The following is a 23209-nucleotide window of genomic DNA, read 5'->3' as shown; positions in this document are numbered from 1 at the left end:
GTGGATTTACCTTCAAACAGCTGCTCCCAATCTACATTTCCCAGCTCCTGCCGAATTTTGGTATAGTTGGCCTTCCCCCAATTTAGCACTCTTCCTTTGGGACCACTCTCGTCTTTGTCCATGAGTATTTTAAAGCTTACGGAATTGTGATCACTATTCCCAAAGTAGTCCCCTACTGAAACTTCAACCACCTGGCCGGGCTCATTCCCCAACACCAGATCCAGTATGGCCCCTTCCCGAGTTGGACTATTTACATACTGCTCTAGAAAACCCTCCTGGATGCTCCTTACAAATTCTGCTCCATCTGGACCTCTAACACTAAGCGAATCCCAGTCAATGTTGGGAAAATTAAAATCTCCTATCACCACCACCCTGTTGCTCCTACATCTTTCCATAATCTGTTTACATATTTGTACCTCTATCTCACGCTCGCTGTTGGGAGGCCTGTAGTACAGCCCCAACATTGTTACCGCACCCTTCCTATTTCTGAGTTTCTAATGGAATGCTATCCTTTATTACAAGAGAAACTGAAAATAAAAGGATGTTATGCTTCAGTTATGCAGGGCATTAGAGAGAACACATCTCGAATACTGTGTGCAGTTTTGGTCTCCCTATTTAAGGAAGGATGTAAATGCGTTGGCGGTAGTTCAGAGGAGGTTTACTAGATTGATACCTGGAATGAGTGCGTTGTCTCAAGAGGAAAGGTTGGACAGACTGGGCTTGTTTTCACTACAGTTTAGAGGAGTGAGGGGAGACCTGATTGAGGTATATAAGGTCCTGAACGGTCTTGACGAGGTGGATGTGGAAAGGATGTTTCCTCCTGTGGTTGAGTCCAGAACTAGGGGGTACTGTTTTAAAATTAGGGGTCGCCCTTTTAGGGCAGAGTTGGAGAGAAATTTTTTCTCTCGGAGGGTTGTGTGACTTTGGAACTCTGCCTCAGAAGGTGGTGGAGGCGGGGGTCATTGAATATTTTTAAGGCGGAGGTAAATAGATTCTTGTTAGGCAAGGGAATCAAAGGTTATCGGGGTAGATGGGAGTGTGGAATTCAAGACACAAACAGATCAGCCATGATCTTATTGAATGGCGGAGCAGGCTCGAGCGGCTGAATGGCCTACTTCTGCTCCTAATTCATATGTTCATATGATTGAAATTGATGTAGGAGGAATTATACCCCAGCATTCATTGCAAGCAGTGGCCTGAAACCTGACTATATTTGAATAAAATATTTTTCAGTTTGTAAAGTAAAAACATAATGTGAACTCTTGAGTCAGGCTGATACAAAATGCAAGTGCAGACATACAATACATAACTTGAAAAGAGGGGCTGGCTTAAACATAACCCCCTTTGCTAGAACAGTAACCATCGCAGATTTCAGCAGGAGGTTTAACACCCCAACTACAGAGAAATAAAACACTGCAATCAACTGATGGTACTGACCAGAGCATAATTCCTGAATGCAACTTGCAAAAGCTGATCGCTGACATGGCCGAGACGGATCTTGCTACGTAGCAGTTTCTCCACTTGTTTCTTGCTGTTGCTTGTACTGGTTGTATGGAGGATCAGGAGAACCAGAAGATCTATAACCTTCATTAGGAAGCAAAAATGTTATGAAATACCAGCGGCTCAACACCATTAACAGCAAAAGAGTGGGAGAATTCTGCAACCCCTCCGTCCACCACAGCAAGAAGTATTCCACTATACAAGCATCTACTGAGTACAACAAATCACTTTGCATCCTAAGTTTTCAAATGCAGCAATGCTTGCCAGTGGAAGGAAGAGGCAGATTTAAAGGGAACTGGTAAAAGAACCGGAGACAAGCTAAGGAGAAATTTTTATACACACAGTGTTGCTGCGATCTGGCTGAAAGGATGGTGGAAGCAGATTCAATAATAATTTTCAATAGGGAATTGGATAAATATTGGAAGGGGAAAACTGCAGGGCTATGGCACAATAGGCCAAATGGCCCCCTTCTCGGAGTCATTTACAGTGCAGAAGGCTGCCATTCAGCCCATCAAGTCTGTGCCGGTTCTCGACGGAGTTATTCAATCAGTCCCGCTCCCACGCTTGATCCCCATAGCCCTGCAAGTCTATTTCCTTCGACTGGCCATGCTGTATCATTCTATGATTCTAATTCCACCACAGTAAACAACTGTCAAGAATAGATATATGCTCAACAGGTGCCCTCTGTACTTTTTTGATATTGCAACATGAAAGGCTGCGAGTGGTACTGTATGTCTTACTCCCTTCCAACCATTTTGTGCTCACTTTAAGCTCCTCTATCCATAATCAAGTGATAGGAGTGCATCCTGATCAAGGGAGGAAATGCATAGTGACATGGTTTTGCATCTTTTTAGACAGTCAATAGGCACTTCCAGTCTGTCAAATGCTATCAGACTTGAAGCCATCATCCCTCCCACTCTGAAGGATACGGTTCAATTAAGGTTCTCCCCTTCCCTGGTTAAGATTGTATACAGAGTAAATGCATAGTGCTCAGCCAGAATTTTGTATTCCATAAACTTTACATCACTTTTAAAAAGAGCAAAGCAAACTAGCTCTTTGTTTTGAATCAGTTTTTAACCTTGTTACACATGAAATAAGATCCCTATTGACTACACCTGGAGGCTTAAACTAGACAGTTAACACAACACATTCCACCGCTAATAAGATGTTTGCTCTTACACCTCAGTGGCATCATTTGCTTGAATATAGGACAGAGTAGCCTACAAGGTTTTGTTTTTAAATAAGCACATTTTGAAACAATTACAAGAAATCGCAAAGGACAGCAAAGGAATTAGTTACCTTGTGCTCGGCAGCAGAATCTACACTCTCAATAGCCTGCAAGAGAAAGTAATATCAGCCTTTATTTTTTCCTTCACATCAGTATCGTATGCACAACTACCACTCCTGACACTTAAGCACATAATCTAGGCTGACTGACACTCCAGTGCAGTAATGAGAAAGTACTGCACTGTCTGAGATGCCATCTTTTGGGTTAACTGAGGCCCCATCTGCTCTCTCAGGTGGATGCAAAAGATTTCATGGCACTATTCGAAGACGACCAAGGGAGTTCTCCCTGGTGTCCTGGCCAATATTTATCCCCCAACCAGCATCATAAACAGATTATCTGGTCATTATCACATTGCTGTTTGTGGGACCTTGTGTGCAAACAGGCTACCACGTTTCCGACATTACTGCAGTGATTACACTTGAAATGTATTTTATTGGTTGTAAAGTATTTTGGAATGATCGAGGTCACGAAAGATGCAATATAAATGCAAGTCTTTCAAGACTTACTTATAAAATAGTTAGATTCCCTGTGCCTTAATAGATAACTGTATGGTGCGGTACTCAGCTATAAAGAACAGACAAATTCCAAGTTTCATCCCAGCCTATTCTGAATTATCTGATCCCAGCAGGGGCAGCAGATGGGACGTTATTCATCACATTTAGTTTACCAGAACTGGGGTGAAAATCAGCTCCAGTTCTGCTGCTGATCACACTTCACTCAGTCTGACTAGAAAAGTACTTGCATGGGTGTTGACTGAGCATCGCACAGGCTTTGGGTAAGTTTCCCTCCATTTTTCAATAACCTGAGAGCACTCATGATTTGGGCTCAGACGTTAAGAATGGTCACGGAGACTGGAGGAGTGCTGACACCCTTGCAATTGTACCCCAGGAAGAGTCAGTGCCTTGTAAGAGGATGGGAGCTAATTAGAAAAAGTAAAAAAATTTTAAAATGCCATTTCTGTTGTTTATATTCTCTTTCTCTAGATTTCTCTAATGCTGCATATTGTGGTATAAGGAACTTCAACCACTGAACAATATTTGAGAGAGACTAGATCCAGTAAAAGTGTTGAGTGTGGCGCACAGAAATGTATTCAATTTATTAAAGGAAGAATGCTGCTTAATTTTGGACTTAAGATGCCAAACTAAAAAAATCAAACTTTACTCGCAGACTTTTTATTTGGCATTTTTATTATTTGCAGGTGAGTGTTTCCTTGTACATCACCTCTCCATATAAAAAAAACAGCTGATCTTACAGTTTCCCACTTGTTATCCAAGTTCAGGGTCAAAGATAGACATCATTACATCTGTCTCTGTAGACATTACAGAGAGTCAGATAGAGTTTATGGCAGAAAAAGAGAGAGGAACATGTTTGACATCCTGGAGAGTTAAGATTTAACAGTCAAACTTCTTTGTATGGTGCAGCAACAGACTTTCCAAGATAAACAGGATGGCTTTCAAATATCCTAAGAAGGAAGCACAGACTAAAAGCAGAAGCCAAGCTCAGTGTTATATATAAAAAGTGCTTGTGTAAGGAAATAGGTGACAATAATGATATCAGCCATGAGTGATCACCGTACAACTTTAGTGGCTAGAGAAATAAACATAGGAAGAGGATACATTAACTGTGGTATAGAAAGATAACAGCCTGTTCTTCAAATAAATTAAGAACAGTTATGTCAGGAAGGCTTGTTTCAGGGAAGCAGCTTTGGCATAAACTACAACTGTTTACATGAATAGACTGTCATCAAAGAATCTGCAAGCAGATAGATCACGAGGTCCTATCTTTGATATGCATCTTTGATGTAGGAAAGGTATGGTGTATAAAGCAGCATAGTTTTCAATAGTGCTTCAGACAGTTTGAAAGTAAAGAAATTGAAAAGCTGCTCTCTCTCTAAACAGTTAGGTCAATCACTGTGCTGTATATCAATAAAGACTCTTCTGTTTACTCCACCATCAAACATCTCATGCTTACTTGATGCATGTTGTTGTGAACCATGCTAACAATAGTCACAGCTCCCGGTATTGGCCTGGTTCCAGAATGACAGGCTTGTGCAAGACAAACAGTGTCCATGTGGTTTCACAGGTGCCCACAACACACAAAACCAAAATAATGTCATACCAAATCTTTGTACTCATTTAAATTTTGACCTTGAAAACTTAAGGAAATTACATTTGGGAATCACCTTAATCCAAGCTTCAGCTGTGACTTTCTGAAACCGTACAGCAGCTTTGATGACATCGAACATAATTGCAACACAGTCGTGACCACTGTTCTCCTGATTCACTGAGGTCCTAAGTACAAAAACAGAACACTGATCAGCATCTGTTATCGTCAAAAAACCTGCCTTCTGAGTGAGCATTGCATGGTATTTAAGGAACTGCTAATTTGGACTGGTTGTAGAGGCCTTATGCTCTTATGCTTGGTGGAGTCCATCACAATAAAACGATACAGCCTTTGAGGTTGAGCATTACCATGGTTCTGGATCATCACATCTGTAAACAATTTTGGAAACTGGAAACTCGTGGATTAACAGTAAGAAATTCTTGCATTTATATAGCAACATTCACAACCACCAGATGTCCCAAAGCGCTTTACAGCCAATAAAGTACTTTAAGCACAGCTACTGTTGTGATGTAGGAAATGCAGCAGCCGATTTGTGTGCAGCAAACTCCCACAAATAGCAATGTGATAATGACCAGGTAATCTGGTCCTTTTTTGAATGTCGATTGATGGTAAATATTGGCCAGGACATCATGGATAACTTTGAAATAGTGCCATGGAGTCTTTTACATCCACCTGAGAGGGCAGGTGGGGCCTTGGTTTAACGCCTCATCCGAAAGACAGCACCTCCGACAGTGCAACACTCCATCAGAACTGCACTGAGTGTCAGCCTCAATTTTTGTGTTCAAGTCCTGACTCAGAGGCAGGAGTGCTACCAACTGAGCCATGGCTGACACGACTTTAACGGGTTTATAACTTCACAGGGCTTGTCTACAGATGATTGTGAATTGCTCCACCAGCTTTTGCAAATGGGTTTTATTTTAAAGTTGTTTCTTCAGAGATATAAAAGGTTTAGATGTTTCTATTCTAGAGGCAGGGTTTATTTGAATCTGGTTTCCCCCTTTGCTTGAATTTTATATTTTGCTAAATAAGATGAGGGATCTCAATATAACATTGCAGTGAAAACTGTTAAAATTCCAGCTGGATCATTTATGCTTGAATGTTACTGTTTTGGCAATGTACCCCATCGCAGTCTTCTGCTTCCGTTTGTCCAGACTAGCCTGCAGTTGTGGAGGAAGCACACACGACTCCAATTCTAGATTCTTGCGCAGTTCTGTAATCACCTATAACGAAAAACAGCGCAAGTTTCAGTGAACCTAATTCAAAACTAAGGCTCCTTCACAGGTCTCTTGCTGCTTCGATGAAAGACATGATAAAATTTAAATGCGACAGAAGTCAAATGGCATACTTCTCCTTAAAAAATGTTATACCTCCACCTTTGAAATCAGACTAACCATGGTCACTATGAAGTGCAACATCTCATAGCCAGGCTGAGACACAAAAAAAACTTAGCAATTGAGGGTGATTTTACATTACAAGAGTGCAGCTCTACTTTTAAACATAAACTTACTCTGATTCCACTTTTTTGTAAGCTGTTGCTAGGTTCAGCAGTCTGCTTCTGGCCCACTAAACACATGAAATGGGCTTAGAGAATCTGACAGTATGACATCAGCTGGAACCAAGCTTCCATGAAAATGCTCAGATTGAACACCAATTGTATTTATTTGTCAGCTTTAAAGTGCCCAAGGCACTTCACTGGAGCATTATAAAGCAAAATGTAACACCAAACCACGTAAGGAAATACTAGGCCAGATGACCAAAGGCTTGGTCAAAGAGGTAGGTTTTAAGGAAAATCTCAAAGGTGGAGAGAATCGGAAAGGTTTAGAGAGGGAATTCTGGAGCTTAGGGCCCAGGTAGTCGAAGGCACAGCTGAGCAATTAAAATCAGGGGTGCTCAAGAGATCAGAATTAGGGGAGGGCAGGTATCTCAGAGTTGTGGGGCTGGAGGAGATTATAGAGAAAGGGAGAGGCGAGGCCCTGGAGCGATTTGAAAACAAAGATGAGAATTTTAAAATTGAGGCGCTGCTTAACCAGGAACCCATGTAGATCAGTGAGTGCAGGGGTGATGGGTGAACGGGACATGGTGCAAGTTGGGACACAGGCTGCTGTGTTTTGGATGACATCAGGTTTCACGGAGGATAGAACATGGGAGGCCAGCTAGGAGTGTGTTGGAATAGTCAAATCCAGAGGTAACAAAGACATGGATGAAGGCTTCAACAGCAGATGAAGAAGATTTGAAGCAGGGGCAGAGTCAAGAAATGTTACAACGGTGGAAATAGGCAATCTCAGTGATGGTGCGGATATGTGGTCGGAAGCTCATCTTGGTGTCAAATACAAAAGGACAATTGAGGACATCATGACTACACACATTCGAAAATAAAAAACACATCTCTGTATTCATCATTTAGAGCCCTTGTGAACCTATACCAAGTAACTCCAGGTCAGATAGAATACATAGGGGTAAAGTATTGTGGAAACGAGAGATGCAGAGGTCATGAGTTCAAATCCAAAAAATCTGGCTAAACAACCATAAAAGCTGCCAGACTTTCATAAAACCCAATTGGTTCATTAATGTCTTTCAGGGAAGGGAGTCTACACTTTCAACCAGACTGGTCTAAACGCAACCCCAGTTACAGACTACAAAACTGAATCTTAATGTCCTCTGAAGTGAACTAGCTTCCTAGCAACCCATTCAATTTGTAATTTAAAAAATCATTATAGTTCAAAATAAAAATCTGGACAGATCCATCAATAACGGACCAGGCAATCGCAGCCCAGTCGACCCTGCAAAGTCCCTCCATGCTGGGAATACTGTTCCACAGACTGGTCAAGCAATAGTTTCACATTGTTTACTCACAACATCTCTTCTATCAACCAACATCCCAGTCTCCTCTATCACCATTTCTGGCGATGTCTTGTCCCACTAGCACAGTGATATACTGTGGGACTGGCCCTTCCACAGGAAGCACTGCAGCAATTCTCCAAGGTTATTTCAACAGCACTTCAGCTTCCACCCTGCCGCACCCACTCCCCGCAGCGAATTCTACCATTCAGAAGGACAAGGGCAGCTGTGTCATGGGATCATCACCTCCAGGTTACACACTATTCTGCTTGGGCATACATCATAACTTCCTTAATTGTCACTATCCTGGAATTCCCTAGCTAACACCATCATGGAAGCACCACCATCACAAGGACTACAGTGGTTCAAGAAGCCTCGCCATCACCTTCTCAAGCATCAAGGAATGGGTAATAAAAGTAGTCAATAAATCAGCCACATCCCAAGAAACAATAAAAGGTAAGAGCAGTTGAAGGAAACACTGTTTGAACATGGTCAAATGGAATGCAATGTACCACTGCTAAAGTTATTATTAACACAGAAATTAAAATTGTCAACAATCTCTATTAATGAAAGAGTAACTTGCTATTTAAACACAACTAGTGCCTAATTGCAGTTCACACCAATGTCTGTTGCAGCCAAGATCTCTTTTCAGAATAACATTCTTGATAATTAATGTTAATTGTATTCTCTAATTCTGGAAAAGTACATAATTGTCTCATCTCAATAGTTTGGCTCAGTACATCAAAAGCTCATCTCTGAGCAAGCAAGTTGCGTATTCGAGCCCCATTCCAAGTCTTGAACACAATCTAAGTTGGCACTTCAGTGCAGTACTAAAGAAGTGTTGCACTGTCAGAGGTGTGGTCTTTCAGAAGAAATATTAAACCAAGACACAGTCAGCTCACCCAAATTCCACAACAACATTGTACGTCAGGCAGTTAATATTTCTATTGATAGCTGATGGTTCATCATTGGCTGTGGATTTATAATGTTAAAATGTATTTGTGTTTTACCTCTACAGCATCTGCCGCTGTGATGGCATGAAGAATGAACTTGACAACTACAGGGAGATCATCAAGTTTCACTGCAGACAAGGTTGACATGACAGAGTGACGCACCTGCGGATAAAAAAAACTACAAATTGGAATGTTTTCCAAATTTGAAAAACACCTACAAGTTTTTCTATGCAAGAATATACAATTACAGGGTGTCTTCAATTTCCCATCTTAAATCCATACTCTAACCTAAAGGATTTTCAAAGTACCAGCGTCCTATGAACCCTTATTTCTCAATGCATCATATGGTATTAGTCTAAGCCATATGGATCAGAAAATTCCAATTCATAGAATCATAGAATGATTACAGCACAGAAGGAGGCCATTCGGCCCAGCGTGTCTGTGCTGGCTCTCTGAAGGAGCAATTCACCTAGTGCCACTCCCGCACCTTCTCGCTGTAGCCCTGCACATTCTTCCTTTTCAGATAATAATCCAATTCCCTCTTGAGTACCTCGATTGAACCTGCCTCCACCACACTCTCAGGCAGTGCATTTCAGATCCTAACCACTCGCTGTGTGAAAAAGTTTTTCATGTTGCCATTGCTTCTGTTGGCAATTACCTTAAATCTGTGCCCTCTGATTCCCGATCCTTCCAGCAATGGGAACAGTTTCTTCCTATCTACTCTGTCCAGACCCCTCATGATTTTAAATACCTCTATAAAATCTCCTCTCAACTTTCTTTTCCCCAAGGAAAACAGTCCCAATTTCTCCAATCTATCTACATACTGAAATTTCTCATCCCTGGAACCAATCTCATGAATATTTTCTGCACCCTCTCTAACGCCTTCACGTCCTATTAAATTAATCACATTTTTTTTAAAACTCCCTTCTTTCCTGCCCCTGACTACTGTCAGCAAACTACCTGACATCACATATGAGTCAGATCCTGACATCATCATGCATCATAAAATTATACAGCACAGAGGAATGCCATTCAGCTTGTGTCTGTGCCAGCTCTTTGAAAGAGCTATCTCCCTGCCCCTGCCCTTTCTTCATTGTTGTTGTTTTCAAAGTTATTACTGAATCTGCTTCCACCACCTTTTAAAGTAGTACATTTCAGATCAAGACTATGTATGCACTTTTCCAGTAGGGACAAATAGAATGGCTTATTTTGTCCCCACATGCCCCCAACCCACTCCCCTCCACCATCCCAGCAACCAGAGGCATTGTAGTGCCCCGACATGCACCCCAACTAAAATTTATTTGTGCTGCCACCTTGCTTTCTGTTCTCAATTACAGCCCATAGAATTAAACTTAGAAGGAGAACTGCAAGAGATTCCATCCATTTTCATTCTTTACAATTATTTGTCCTCACATTCTATAGCTGAGCTGGAAATGAGGGAATTTTATCCTTTAAATATTGCAATTTGGGAGGGGGTGGGGGGGAACTCACCTCTACCAATAGCTCAGCACGCAGGTTGAGGCTAGAGAGAGCATCCAGGATGGGCACTGTCAACTGAGTGTTCTGTTGCAACAAGGAACTGTCAGAAAGAACAAAAACTTGTAGCACTGACTGGAAATATAAGCCAATTCAAAAATGAAACATCATTCAAAAATAACAGTTATACAATAAATTCAACAAATTTGCATTTCAAGAGATTTATAAAGATTTGAGAGTAATAACATACACTTTACTTTCAATGTTGAGTCAATATGGAAATACAATAAATGCAAAATGGGAATAAATAGGCAGAACAGTGCAGTGCAAGTCTACAGAGATTATGCTAAGGCTTTTTATACACACTGAGCAGATAATACTTGGACGCATTGTATATTATTGTGGTTACATTAAAATTGGAGTGGAAAAAATTATTTTATTCTGGAAAAAAATCTAAACAGCGGAAAGTAAAATATATCTTGCTCAGACAGTAGAGAATTTTGTTTCCGATTGTCCAAACTGGTAATTGCATTTTACAGTTTGGACTATCTCCATTGATACTTAAATCTCTACTATTTAAATGTTATCACAAACTTTGTGCCAGGTTAAGCTATTACAAGATCTAACCCATTATTAGGCTCACAGCTATGACAGTAATTTCAACAAATAGAAAGTTGCCACTACTGATATCACAATATTGAATATAAAACTTAACTTTACAGCATTTAAGGAAAATCCTGTAAACAGTACTATGTTGCTCTAATTTTCTCTTCTCTACTGACTTGTATTGGGGTATAGTTCCATGGGTGTGGGATACTCTCCCGAGCTTCAGCCAATCAGAACATGGGGTGGGGGAGGTCACTGTGAAGTCCAGTCCTTCTCAAATATCATGTACTTTCCAACAAGAGTCATTGGATAGCTATTAGGAGTGGGAACCAGGTTGATTTTTCTTCTCTCTCTAACTCAGAGGCAATGAACTGTAAAACTCCTGACTCCGCCCTTGCCGTGACCAGGTTGGTCAATACGAACATGAATTGGGCCTGTACAGTTCAGTCCCACATTAGGAGGTGTACACATCAACTTAGCCAGCAAAGCAGCTTAACGCTCAGCAATATTTAAAAGGGAATGCACCAAATATTCCAGATGTAGCTTACTTAAGCTCCTTGGCAATTTCATTGTGTTGAGCATCTTCAAGAATTTCTGGCAAGCTGGTGATGATGTCACGCTGGATTTCTAGAGGTGCAACACTAATCAGCTGCATGATCTTACTAGTCAAATCCTGGAACAAACCACGCAGGCAAGGAAAGAATAATTACACTGTGTACAGTTCAGTACTTGAATGCCATAAACAATATTTAGATACAACATAAAGAATTTCATATATCCAAAAACCCCAAAATAAATAAATGTAATTAACAGACTACAGTAGTAGTGTACAAGCAAGAAAAACCAGGAACAATTACTAGATAATTATCTTATTGAAAGATTCTGATAATTAACAGATTAGAACATTAACTTCCAGTAACTCTCATGATCCATTTTAAATGACATTGTGTATTTTGTGGTGATGACTTTATTCCAATATTAGGTCCTTTAATAATGCTTGGTATCACAGCAAGCATCCTGTCCAAACCACAGACGTTGACAGCATAGAGGCCATTTGGCTCTTTGCTAGAGCAGGCCCTGGTTCTGCTGCTTTGAAAAGATACTCTCTCCTCAAAAGATACAATAATCTCTGCCTCAGCCGACTCCCTGTGGTAAATTCATGCTCTAACTCTGCATAAATATTTCTCATACCCTCTCTCCTCACTCTTACTGGCAATTTTAAATTGGTGTGCAGTAGTCATAGACTCTCCAGTTAACAAAAATAATATTTCCTATTCGCCCATCAAAACCTTCAGAATATTGAAAACCTCTAAAATCTCCTCTTATCCTTTCCCTGCTCCAGCGGAATTAGTCCCAGTTTTTCAAGTGAATCTAAACTATAAGTCCTCTATGATTTCAATGTCCTTTTCATGAGGGGGCACCTAAAACTAGATACAGTTTTCTAACTATAGCCTAATCATTTCCTTGTACAAATTTATTAACTCAAGTGTTGTTTACCAAATCATCATCCAGTTAATGATCATGGTCAATGATCAATAAAATTAACCAGATTAGTAGTTTTAAAAAATAGCTGTACATAGGTCCACCAAACAGATGCAGCACACTTCCTTGCGGATGGGAGAGAAATATAAAAACAAAAATCCAAACAAATTGTCTCTTAAGTGGTGGCATCCATCTTCCTCACCACTGATTCTGAAGAAAGGTGCATTCTAGTCATGTGCCTAAGCAACAAGTTAAATCGATCGGAATTAAATGAACAAATACAAGATGCTGCAACTGTGAAAACATTTATCTTCACTGGGAAAAAAAAATGTGTAAAAATAAAATTTTACATCCCTACCTTACTATCTATGATCCTGTCCAACCACTTAAACTGATTGATGATGAGTCGTGGCATATTAATCCCATCCTCTGGAACACTAAAATTGAAAACAATTGCATAAATGGATTCTATTTTCACAAGAGTACTGGGGGAGGGGGGCGGGTGTGGAGGGGAGTATCAGCGAGATGAGATTCTAATAGTTCAATAATCCACCTAATCACAGCCCTGTTCTCACGTTCTTCACTAATCTGAATCAGTGTTAACTCACAAGGATATATTTTCAAATGGTTACATGTTGTTGGCTAACAGCCTCCCTCAGAAAAGCAAATGGAAAAACACCTCGATAAATAGGTGATGTTTGCTATTCCTACCTCTATTTAACAACACGGCGGCACAGTGGCGCAGTGGTTAGCACCGCAGCCTCACAGCTCCAGCGACCCGGGTTCAATTCTGGGTACTGCCTGTGTGGAGTTTGCAAGTTCTCCCTGTGTCTGCGTGGGTTTTCTCCGGGTGCTCCGGTTTCCTCCCACAAGCCAAAAGACTTGCAGGTTGATAGGTAAATTGGCCATTATAAATTGCCCCTAGTGTAGGTAGGTGGTAGGGAAATATAGGGACAGGTGGGGATGTGGTAGGAATATGGGATTAGTGTAGGATTAGTATAAAATGGGTGGTTGATGGTCGCCACAGACTCGGTGGGCCGAAGGGCCTGTTTCAGTGCTGTATCTCTAAACTAAACTAAACACAACTTTGTAATAAAGGAAAACTTACAGGCAGCGCATTGTTACATCACTTTGACATCCCAAATGATTTCATATCAAATTCACTACTTTTTTTTGAACTGCAGTTAATGGCATTATGTAGGCAAAAGCATAGCCAGCTTCAACAAGCAGCAATTAGATGAATGACATCCCAACCTGTTTTTGATATTGGTTGAGGGAGGACTGATGGTGAGCATATCAGAAGAAACTTGTGTAATTAATTGCCCTCTAAACGGTGTGGTGATACAGTGTTTCAATAGTGATTTGCTACAGCCTTGTTCAATAATAATAGCGCTACCCCTTTAAATTGTCCAATGCGTATAGGAGACAAATTGCATTAGTGCTAACGTACTCTCTATAAGCTATGGGGACTGCATCAACTACGCTGAAAAACGAAAGTGAATCTTACCCATCATACATAAATTCAGGAATTTTTTCAAATAATGTGTTCATAACAGGAGACTAAGAGGAAAAGAAAAAATAGCTTCATAAGTAAACTTCAGGAAATATGCATGCACTTATTATTCTGTGTGCTGACTACAACTGCTGCAATTGTTTTACCTGCAGAATCTCGATTCCAAGAAGCAGCTTTATGAGACTTTCCTGAAAGCTCATAGTGTTACTGTAATAAATGAAGATAGACATAGAGTATGAATGAAACTATTGCCAACAAGTTGTAAAATGCTGATAGAAATAAAAAACTTTTTTCACCTCTCCTAAAGGTCTAGCTTTTGCTAGAATATAGCTCCACAGCACTGACAGCTCTATGGCACCTCAACTATAAGAAAAGAACATAAGAAATAGGAACAGGAATAGGCCATTTGGCCCATTGTGCTTGCTCCGCCATTCAGTAAGCTCATGGCTGATCCTCAAACTCAACACCACTTTCCTGCCCAATCCCCATATCCCTTGATTCCCTCCCTGCCCAAAAATCTGTTGATTTCAGTCCTGAATATACTCAACAATTGAGCATTCATAGCACTCTGGAATAGAAAATTCCAAAGATTCATAACCTTTGAGTCAAGAAATTTCTCCTCATTTCAGTCCTAAAGAAGGCAAATGCAATGTTGTCGTTTATTGCAAGGGGAACAGAATATAAAAGTAGAGATGCTTTGCTAGTTGTACAGAGCATTGGTGAGACCACATTTGAGTGTTGTGTACAGTTTTCGTCTCCTTACTTAAGAAAGGATATAATTGCATTGGAAGCGGTTTAGAGAAGGTTCACTTATGAGGAAAAGTTGGACAGGTTGGGTCTGCATTCACTGGAGTTTAGAAGAATGAGAGGTGATCTTATTGAAACATATAAGATCCTGAGGGGACTTGACAGGGTGAATATTGAGAGGATGTTTTGAGAGGATATTTTCCCTGCTGGGAGAGACTAAAACACGGGGGCACAGTTTAAAAATAAGGGGTCTCCCATTTAAGACAGAGATGAGGAGATTTTTTTCTCTCAGAGGGTTGAGTCAGTAGAACTCTCTTCGCCATTGAGCGGTGGAGGCAGGGTCATTGAATGTTTTTTTAAAGCAGAGGCAAACAGATTCTTGATAAACAAGGGAGTAAAAGGGTATCAGGAATAGGCAGGAAAGTGGAGTTGTGTCCCAAACAGATTAGCCATTATCTTATAGAATGGCAGAGCAGGCTCGAGGGGCCAAATCACCTACTCCTCTCCTAGTTCATATGTATGTCTGGTTGTATGTATGTTAATAATTAACCACTTATCCTGAGGTTATGCCCTTAGTTCTTATGTCCTATGATGAGAGGTTGAGTAAATTGGGCCTATATTCTCTAGAGTTTAGACGAATGAGAGGTGATCTCATTGAAACATCAAGCTGGATAGGGAAGACACTGAGAGATTGCTTAACTGGTCAGGCAATCTAAAATACGGGGGCACAGTCTCAGGATAAGGGGCTGATCATTTAGGACTGAGATGAGGAGAAATTACTTCACTCAAAGGGTTGTGAATCTTTAGAATTCTCTACCCCAGAGGGTTGTGGTTGCTCAACAGTTGAATACATTTAAGGTTGGGATAGATAGATCTTTGGTCTCAGGGAATCAAGGGATATGGCGAGTGGACGGGAAAGTGGAATTGAAGCCTAAGATCAGCCATGATCGTATTGAATGGCAGAGCAGGCTCGATGAGCCATGTGGTCTACTCCTGCTCCTATTTCTTGAGTTCTAGAGACTCCAGCCAAGGGAAACAGCCTCTCAATATTTACACTGCCACGCCTTCTCAGAACCTTGTATGATTCAATGAGATCACCTGTCACTCTTCTAAACTGCAGAGAAGGTGGGATTAGATTGAGCACCTAGTTTGTTTGGTCGGCATGGGCATGACGGGCTGAATGGCCTCCTTCTGTGCCATAATTTCTCTGTGGTCCTCATTGGACAACCCTCTCATCCCAGGAATCGATGTCCATTCTTTATGTCTGGGCCTACACAGCGAGTGTCATCAGGCTACAAGAAGCTGGAATTCATCATAGCCTGTTTCTGCCTTCATTCAAGACATGCACAATTTCCAACAGTAGTCACAGAATAGAAATCCTGACTGTGAACCTCGCTGGATTTTTCCTTTCCAAGTTCAGATGCACCAAGGCCAATTGTCATATTCCAATAACTGCCCTGGATGAAATCAACGAAAGAAGCACAGGCTGGCAGGTTAGTGGGGAGAGTTAGTGTAAGGAGCAGGTGCGGGTCAATGTCTGGGAATCTTGATCTGGGGCAGTAGGGCCTGGGCTGGAGTGGAAGGAAATATTGTAGAAAAAACAATATCCTAGTTGATTTCTCACACAGTTGCTGATGTGATTGACTTCTACTGAGATAGGAAAAGGTCCATTGAACTATCAAGATTCAGCAAAGCCGGGATGTCATGGGTGAGGTGCCTGGTGCGTAACTTAGCGATTTATGCAGCAGATGGATTTATAATTACCTCTTCAAAGGCGACTCTTCCATCAATTTCTAGCTGTGGAGTGACACACACACAAACTTGCACACACATCATACAGCCTCACGAGCTGCTATGCCACTCAAAAAGATTATGGTTTTTCTTTGACCTCAACTTCATTTTACCGCTCTACCCCCATATCCCTCGATTCTCTTAGTGTCCAACATGGACTGTGTCTCTCTTCACCCCTGCTCAGAACCTGAGGCCATCAAGATGAGGCCATGAAGCAGGCAGAGGATGGGGCAGATCCTGCTCGACCAAGAACAAAGATGAAGCACTCAGGATGAGAGCCAGTATATTGTGTTGCAAGCTTCCACTGTTACTACCATCATAATAGTAAGAACGTCAAACACCCCCCAATCCCTGCCCTCTTCTGGCCTGGTCTGCCTTTATCCATACTAGTACAGAGCCAAACAGATCAATAAAAAGGGGCATCACACTGTGAATCAGTCAAGTCAGTAGAAGAGAGCACAATGTTCAAACAGTTTGATATATAGGTGGATCAATAGATTTTTCAGTTGCAGAACAAACTGATCAATTTAATGTTATGTGGGTTTAGATAATTGCTCCATAGTTGCAACTCAGTCGCTAGAGAAACCTATTTGACTAGTTAATACCTGGGAAATAGTATTGGAACAAAAACAGATATTTCTATTTTTCTCTCAGATGCAACAAGAAATGTCCATTCAGCATGTAAAAATTTTATTTTGAAGAAAACAGCCAATCATTGCTTTCTCCACATTTTCTACTCTCCAAATGTCTCTAAGCAGGGCACCACCCCCAGCCAAAAGATGGGTAAGTGACCTGATTCCAAGCCATTGTCCATTAAAGCCATTATGAGGTGCACTATGAACAGCAGAGACTCTTGTACCCCCTTGAAAAGAACTTGACCTCCAATTAAACTTTCCCATGACATGGAGGCCGAAGTTAGAAATTTGCTGTGAAATCATGCATATGAATTTGCATCTTACCTCTCGAGCTTCCCAGGTTATGTTTAGTTTAGAGATACAGCACTGAAACAGGCCCTTCGGCCCACCGAGTCTGTGCCGACCATCAACCACCCATTTATACTAATCCTACACTAATCCCATATTCCTACCACATCCCCACCTGTCCCTATATTTCCCTACCACCTACCTATACTAGGGGCAATTTTATAAAGGCCAATTAACCTATCAACCTGCAAGTCTTTGGCATGTGGGAGGAAACCGGAGCACCCGGAGGAAACCCACGCAGACACAGGGAGAACTTGCAAACTCCACACAGGCAGTACCCAGAATTGAACCCGGGTTGCTGGAGCTGTGAGGCTGCAGTGCTAACCACTGAGCCACTGTGCCACCCCAAATCATCCCTTCAAATTGTTTTATTCAGGAGATTAATAGTGCAGTGTCAAAGTACTCCCAAAGACTCAACAAACTGATCCAATCAGTAGCTAAGCTATGCAGACCAGGAAGGTTTGAGATTTGATCTTGATCTGTACTAAGTAAGTTGATCTTAGTTGGGCAATACAATTCTATAATTACTTCCATGAGCCTGGGTTAGCAAAGGGGAAATTAGCTATGGTTCCCACTTCTGATCACTATTCACTGAATCTTGCTGCAACGAAAATAAGCAACAAGCTTGGCTGTGGTGGAGTTGAGAACTACACGCACCCACTGTCTAGACTTGCACAATAATAACGATAACAAGCTGGGTGAGATACCAAAGGGTAACTAATGCCCACCAAAAAGATAATACCTTCAACAGAAAAGAGAAAATGACAAGAACAAGGTCCTGTACAAAAAGTTTTATCGCAAAGCATATTAAATTTATCTGAACAAACACAGCACTTGCAAAAATTGTGCGTTACATCATTGATACAATTGTGGTGTACCTTGATTCTCCCTCTTGAGATTGTCCACAGGGCAAGAGGCAGTTTCTGAACTTGTCTCTGTCCTCGATGTGTGACTCCAAACCACTTATAAATTCCTGCACAACCTGCAAACAACACAACTCACATTAGTTCTTAACAAAAGGCATTCACTGTTCCTGCAGCCCGAGAAGCTAGCATGGTGCCCTGCCATCCAACCATTAGAAGCCCAAGAGAGAAGCAATTAACTACTCTCCGATTTCTTCTAATGATGCTTTCAAACCAACCACAAAAAAATGCATGAGACCATATGAATGTTTTTTTTCAGACAACTTCCTACTCTTGTCCTCATCTCCTGAAGGTGTTGATTACTTACTGGGGTGCAGTTTCAATGCAGTTCTTCGACTGTGAGGCTAGTCAGTGAACGTCTGCAATCTACTGTACTGTTTCGCAGCTGAGTGCAACTGTGACCTCAACCCACGTCCACACTTCCAGAAGGGGTCACTGAATTGCAATCAACAGCAGGCATCTCACCAACATTTCTCCTCCTTAGTGCAGGGGTGTTACGTCTAACTGAGGCAATTCCCTAGCTGAGATCAGACAACTCAGTACAGACCAAGGACTGAACTAGGAACCTCTTGGCCAATGTGACTTAGTGCTTCACCAGGTAAAGGATTTACCCAACGAGACTACAAGGAACCAACTAGCCGGAAGATCTAAATACTCATGAGAATTAAGTTGTGGATTGGTGTGAACCCAAGGATACTTGCCATAAAGATTTCACCAACCAATTGACATTACTAACAGGCTTTAGCATATACTCAAGCAATTGCAATAAGATAACAATTTGAAATAAGATAAAGACTCACGTTTGGATAATGCGGATGTTTCCGTAAAGCTTGATAAAGCTTCTTTTGAAAAACTGCTTGGTCCAAAGCTACAATCATTAAAAATCAGTAAGAGATGAACTCGTTAAAGGATGATTTAAGTGCTCACAGAATCTGACAGAGGACAAATTCTAGTATGTTCTGTGGTTTTAGATCCCTGGTATTCAAGAATTTTCCCCCTTTTTACTGCCCTTTTATGCTCACTCTCTCTCCCTCCCTCCCTCCACCAACCATCCCACCCCAACCCCCCCGCCCCCAGCAGCTCCAACACATCACATAAGCTTTCAGCCTGAAATATCAAAAGAAGGAACTGATTAGTACCCAATAAAAACTAGGTTGAGACATCCCCAAATTGATTTCATAAAAAAACTACATCAAGGAAGAATGTATTTAGTCAGACCGAGCAGGATTCAAGGCCAGGTGCCAAAATTAGAAGTGTTCTTAGAATTGCCATGAAGGGGTCAAAACCATCATCAAACCGTGACCCATTCCGGAAGCGTGCACGAGAAAATGTTAAGTAGATCAGAACTGGAGTTGGCTATAATATCCCATGTGACTGACCAGATGCAGATGGCATACTTGATCTGGACAAGTGCTGAACAAAAAAAGCTTCAGATGTGCCTCTGGGAACCGATAAGCTGTCAATCTCTATCAGATCACTTTTACACACAAAGGGTTGGGGAAAATTTGGAAGACTCTCCCCCAAAAGGTTGTGGATGCTGGTTCAGTTCTGTGGGGGCGGGGCAGGAGCAATTTGCAATGGAAACTTAAAATTAGCAGACGAAAATTAAATCTTAGTAATATCACCCAATACATTTACATTGATAACATCACAACCTAATCCTTCAGGGCAGGTGCCCGCAGGACATTTACTGACTGCAAAAGATTAAAATTAAAAATCATGTTTTTTTAATTTCACAGTTTAACCTACCAAAGTTTCACAGTTTGAGATGTCACCTGAAGGTTTGGATACAATTATTGGTTTGCAACCACCCCCCTATATCTATTATAATGTACATAAACCACCTGAAGTCCAGATGAGACTACTGCTTCATTATTACTCTTGGGTATCCACTATTCAATCTTCATTTGAGCAAATGGATAGTAGCAACAAAATCTCAATAGCCTCATTTAACAACATACTTAGTTTATTTGGTTGGTTTCCATGTTTCAGAATCACTCCAACTGTTTTTAGCGACTGTACAAATACTGTATCATCATCCACTTCTCCCTCCTGGGCAGATGTAGTTCGTTTCCTCGCACCTATTTTGCTCTTCTTTGCCCCTGAGAAAAAGCAGCACAAAAAAACTCTTTATGAAGCAATGATTACACTTTTATGTTCTCTTTGAAGTTACTGACTTTGTTCTATACATACAACATACTTTAATGTCAATTTATAATCCATATGCAAAGACAGAGGTACCAGAAACTTTGTTATTGCCCAGTCCAAACCTGCTTCAGTTTTCTCTGTTTCTCAAACACTGATGTGGGTTGAACAATATTTCTGCCCTGGAATTATACCCTTTCATTGTGTAATGCCATTGCAGAGAATGAATCATTCTCTACCTTTGCTATCGAGTGTTCACATCAAGCACTCAAGTATGACAGCAGTATTTCCACCAAGATACAAAACGTTTAGGAGTTATTGAATACAAATTACAATCTTTGACATTGACAGAAAATCATAGAAAGTTTAAGGCACAGAAAGAGGCCACCCAGCCTAATCCCACCTTCCAGCATTTGGTCCATAGCCCTGCAGGTTACGGCACTTGAGGTGCATATCCAGACACCTTTTCAATGAATTGAGGGTTTCTGCCTCTACTACCCTTTCGGGCAGTGAGTTCCAGACCCCCACCGCCCTCTGGGTGAAAAAGCTTTTCCTCATCTCCCCTCTAATCTTTCTACCAATCACTTTAAATCTAAGCCCCCAAGTCAGTGACCTCTCTGCTAAGGCAAACAGGCCTTTCACCTCCACTCTATCCAGGCCCCTCACAATTTTGTACATTTCAATCAAATCTCCCCTCAGCCTTCTCTGTTCCAAGGAGAACAACCCCAGCTTATCCAATCTTTCCTTATAGCTGCATTTTTCCAGTCCCGACAACATCCTCGTAAATCTCCTCTGTGCCCTCTCTAGTGCAATTACATCCTTTCTGTAATGAGGTGACCAGAACTGCACACAGTACTCAAGTTGTGGCCTAACCAATGAGTTATACAGTTCCAGCTTAACCTCCCTGCTCTAATATTCTAATCCTCAGCTAATAAAGGAAAGGATTCCATATGCCTTCTTAACTACCTTATCAACCTGTTCTGCTATCTTCAGGGATCTGTGGACATTCATTTGGGCGGCACAGTGGCGCAGTGGTTAGCACCGCAGCCTCACAGCTCCAGGGACCCGGGTTCGATTCCGGGTACTGCCTATGTGGAGTTTGCAAGTTCTCCCTGTGTCTGCGTAGGTTTTCTCCGGGTGCTCCGGTTTCCTCCCACAAGCCAAAAGACTTGCAGGTTAATAGGTAAATTGGCCATTATAAATTGTCACTAGTATAGGTAGGTGGTAGGGAAATATAGGGACAGGTGGGGATATTTGGTAGGAATATGGGATTAGTGTAGGATTAGTATAAATGGGTGTTTGATGTTCGGCACAGACTCGGTGGGCCGAAGGGCCTGTTTCAGTGCTGTATCTCTAATCTAATCTAAAAAAAAAATTCCAAGGTCCCTCACTTCCTCTACACCTCTCAGTAGTCTCCCATTAATCGTGTATTGCTTTGCCTTGTCTGACCTCCCCAAAAGCATCACCTCACATTTCTCTGGGTTGAATTCCATTTGCCACTTTTCTGCCCACCTGACCAATCCATCAATATCTTCCTGCAGCCTACAGCTATACTCCTCGCTATCAACCACATGGCCAATCATTGTGCTGTCTGCAAACTTCTTGATCATGCCCCTTACTTTTACGTCCAAATAGTTTCTACCAGAAAAACATGCGGTCAAATGTCAGAAATCTGTCTACTCTTAATTTTTAAAGGCAATTACAAATTCTTGGAGAGAATGCTGTACCCTGCTGTGTACCAATTAGCAACAGAAGATAAAAGTGCCTCTACACTGACTCCAACAAGGCATATATAAATTAGATTTCTCCACACATTCATAGTTAGTAGCAGAAAATCTAATTCAAACATAACCTTCAGAATAGCACCCGCTACTCGACCAGTGATATTTTCCACTTCTGACACTTTTCCAAACCGTCTCTGCAAGACTGCAATAGATACCAAATTATAGATGATTTTGGGTTTAATATGAACTGAATCAACACTTTGCACAAATAATTTCAACGATGCTTATCCAGACTGCCTGGGTTAGGGTAGGGTCAGGATTGGAATAATGTCACACATGGCCAAATAGCTTACTGACACCATACAATATCATGTGCTCAGAAAGGTCACTTGGGAGAGAGGTCAGAGCACAACACTAGGTGGCAGTCTGTGCCAATGTCTTAAGGAGTGACAGGATAAAAGACAAGGTTGTGACAATTGTGCAACAAGTGTCAACTAAGATATTCAAACTTTCCAAAGCTTGTTATAGCTGTAACACAGACATTATACTGCCATGCAGAAATATGCATGCTTTAACTTGAAGGTGAATATTACTCTGGATCAAGAGCAAAGAATCAATGCAATATCAATGTTATTACTTTCATTCTTGTTAATTCAAATACATTGTTGCACACATACAAAAATCAAACTATCTAGTGATTTGAATTAGGCAATTTCATTAAAACAGCAGTGATCTTTCTGCACTCAAAAACAACTTCAAAAATCAGTAGTGCTCCCTGCTCAGCAAGACTGTGAGAAAATGTTTGTTTTCATCCTGAGCTTTTTTAATTGATGCAAGACCAGCAGCAGTTGATGCAGCTTCCAGCAGATCTATCTCTTGCTGCTAACCACCTAAACACAGATTAACAACCTGGACTTCTGGGTGAAATAGCGGAGGCAAAAACCTCAAGGCAACTGAATGTGGGGATTGGGGGAACTATAGCTTGTTCTCGATGGTCTTACTCATAAAATCATTGAAATTTACAGCACAGGAGGCCATTTGGCCTACTGTATCCGTGTCATCTGAAAAAGAGCTATCCAGCCTAATTCCACTTTTCAGCTCCTGGTACGCAGCCCT

General features: G+C 41.3%; 1 protein-coding gene across 3 annotated transcripts in view; it reads right to left on the bottom strand.

Annotated features, from left to right (window-relative positions):
• fancd2 (FA complementation group D2) overlaps positions 1 to 23209 on the bottom strand; it is a 99668-nt gene that overhangs the window by 75412 nt on the left and 1047 nt on the right. For 2 of the 3 annotated variants that reach the window (XM_068052083.1, XM_068052082.1), the window contains exons 2-14: positions 20186 to 20326; positions 19025 to 19092; positions 18180 to 18283; positions 13927 to 13987; positions 13775 to 13827; positions 12626 to 12704; positions 11334 to 11458; positions 10195 to 10282; positions 8761 to 8865; positions 6032 to 6132; positions 4971 to 5079; positions 2800 to 2835; positions 1438 to 1584 (exon numbers count right to left, since the gene is read on the bottom strand). In XM_068052083.1, coding sequence (XP_067908184.1) covers positions 1438 to 1584; positions 2800 to 2835; positions 4971 to 5079; positions 6032 to 6132; positions 8761 to 8865; positions 10195 to 10282; positions 11334 to 11458; positions 12626 to 12704; positions 13775 to 13827; positions 13927 to 13987; positions 18180 to 18283; positions 19025 to 19092; positions 20186 to 20326 — 1217 coding nt within the window. The remainder of the gene's footprint in view (positions 1 to 1437; positions 1585 to 2799; positions 2836 to 4970; positions 5080 to 6031; positions 6133 to 8760; positions 8866 to 10194; positions 10283 to 11333; positions 11459 to 12625; positions 12705 to 13774; positions 13828 to 13926; positions 13988 to 18179; positions 18284 to 19024; positions 19093 to 20185; positions 20327 to 23209) is intronic. The other variant, XM_068052084.1, reaches the window with a different exon arrangement.

This window comes from Heterodontus francisci, chromosome 19 (genome assembly GCF_036365525.1).
Source record: "Heterodontus francisci isolate sHetFra1 chromosome 19, sHetFra1.hap1, whole genome shotgun sequence".
Taxonomy (NCBI): Eukaryota; Metazoa; Chordata; class Chondrichthyes; order Heterodontiformes; family Heterodontidae; genus Heterodontus; species Heterodontus francisci.
This window is presented reverse-complemented; position numbering and strand designations above follow the sequence as displayed.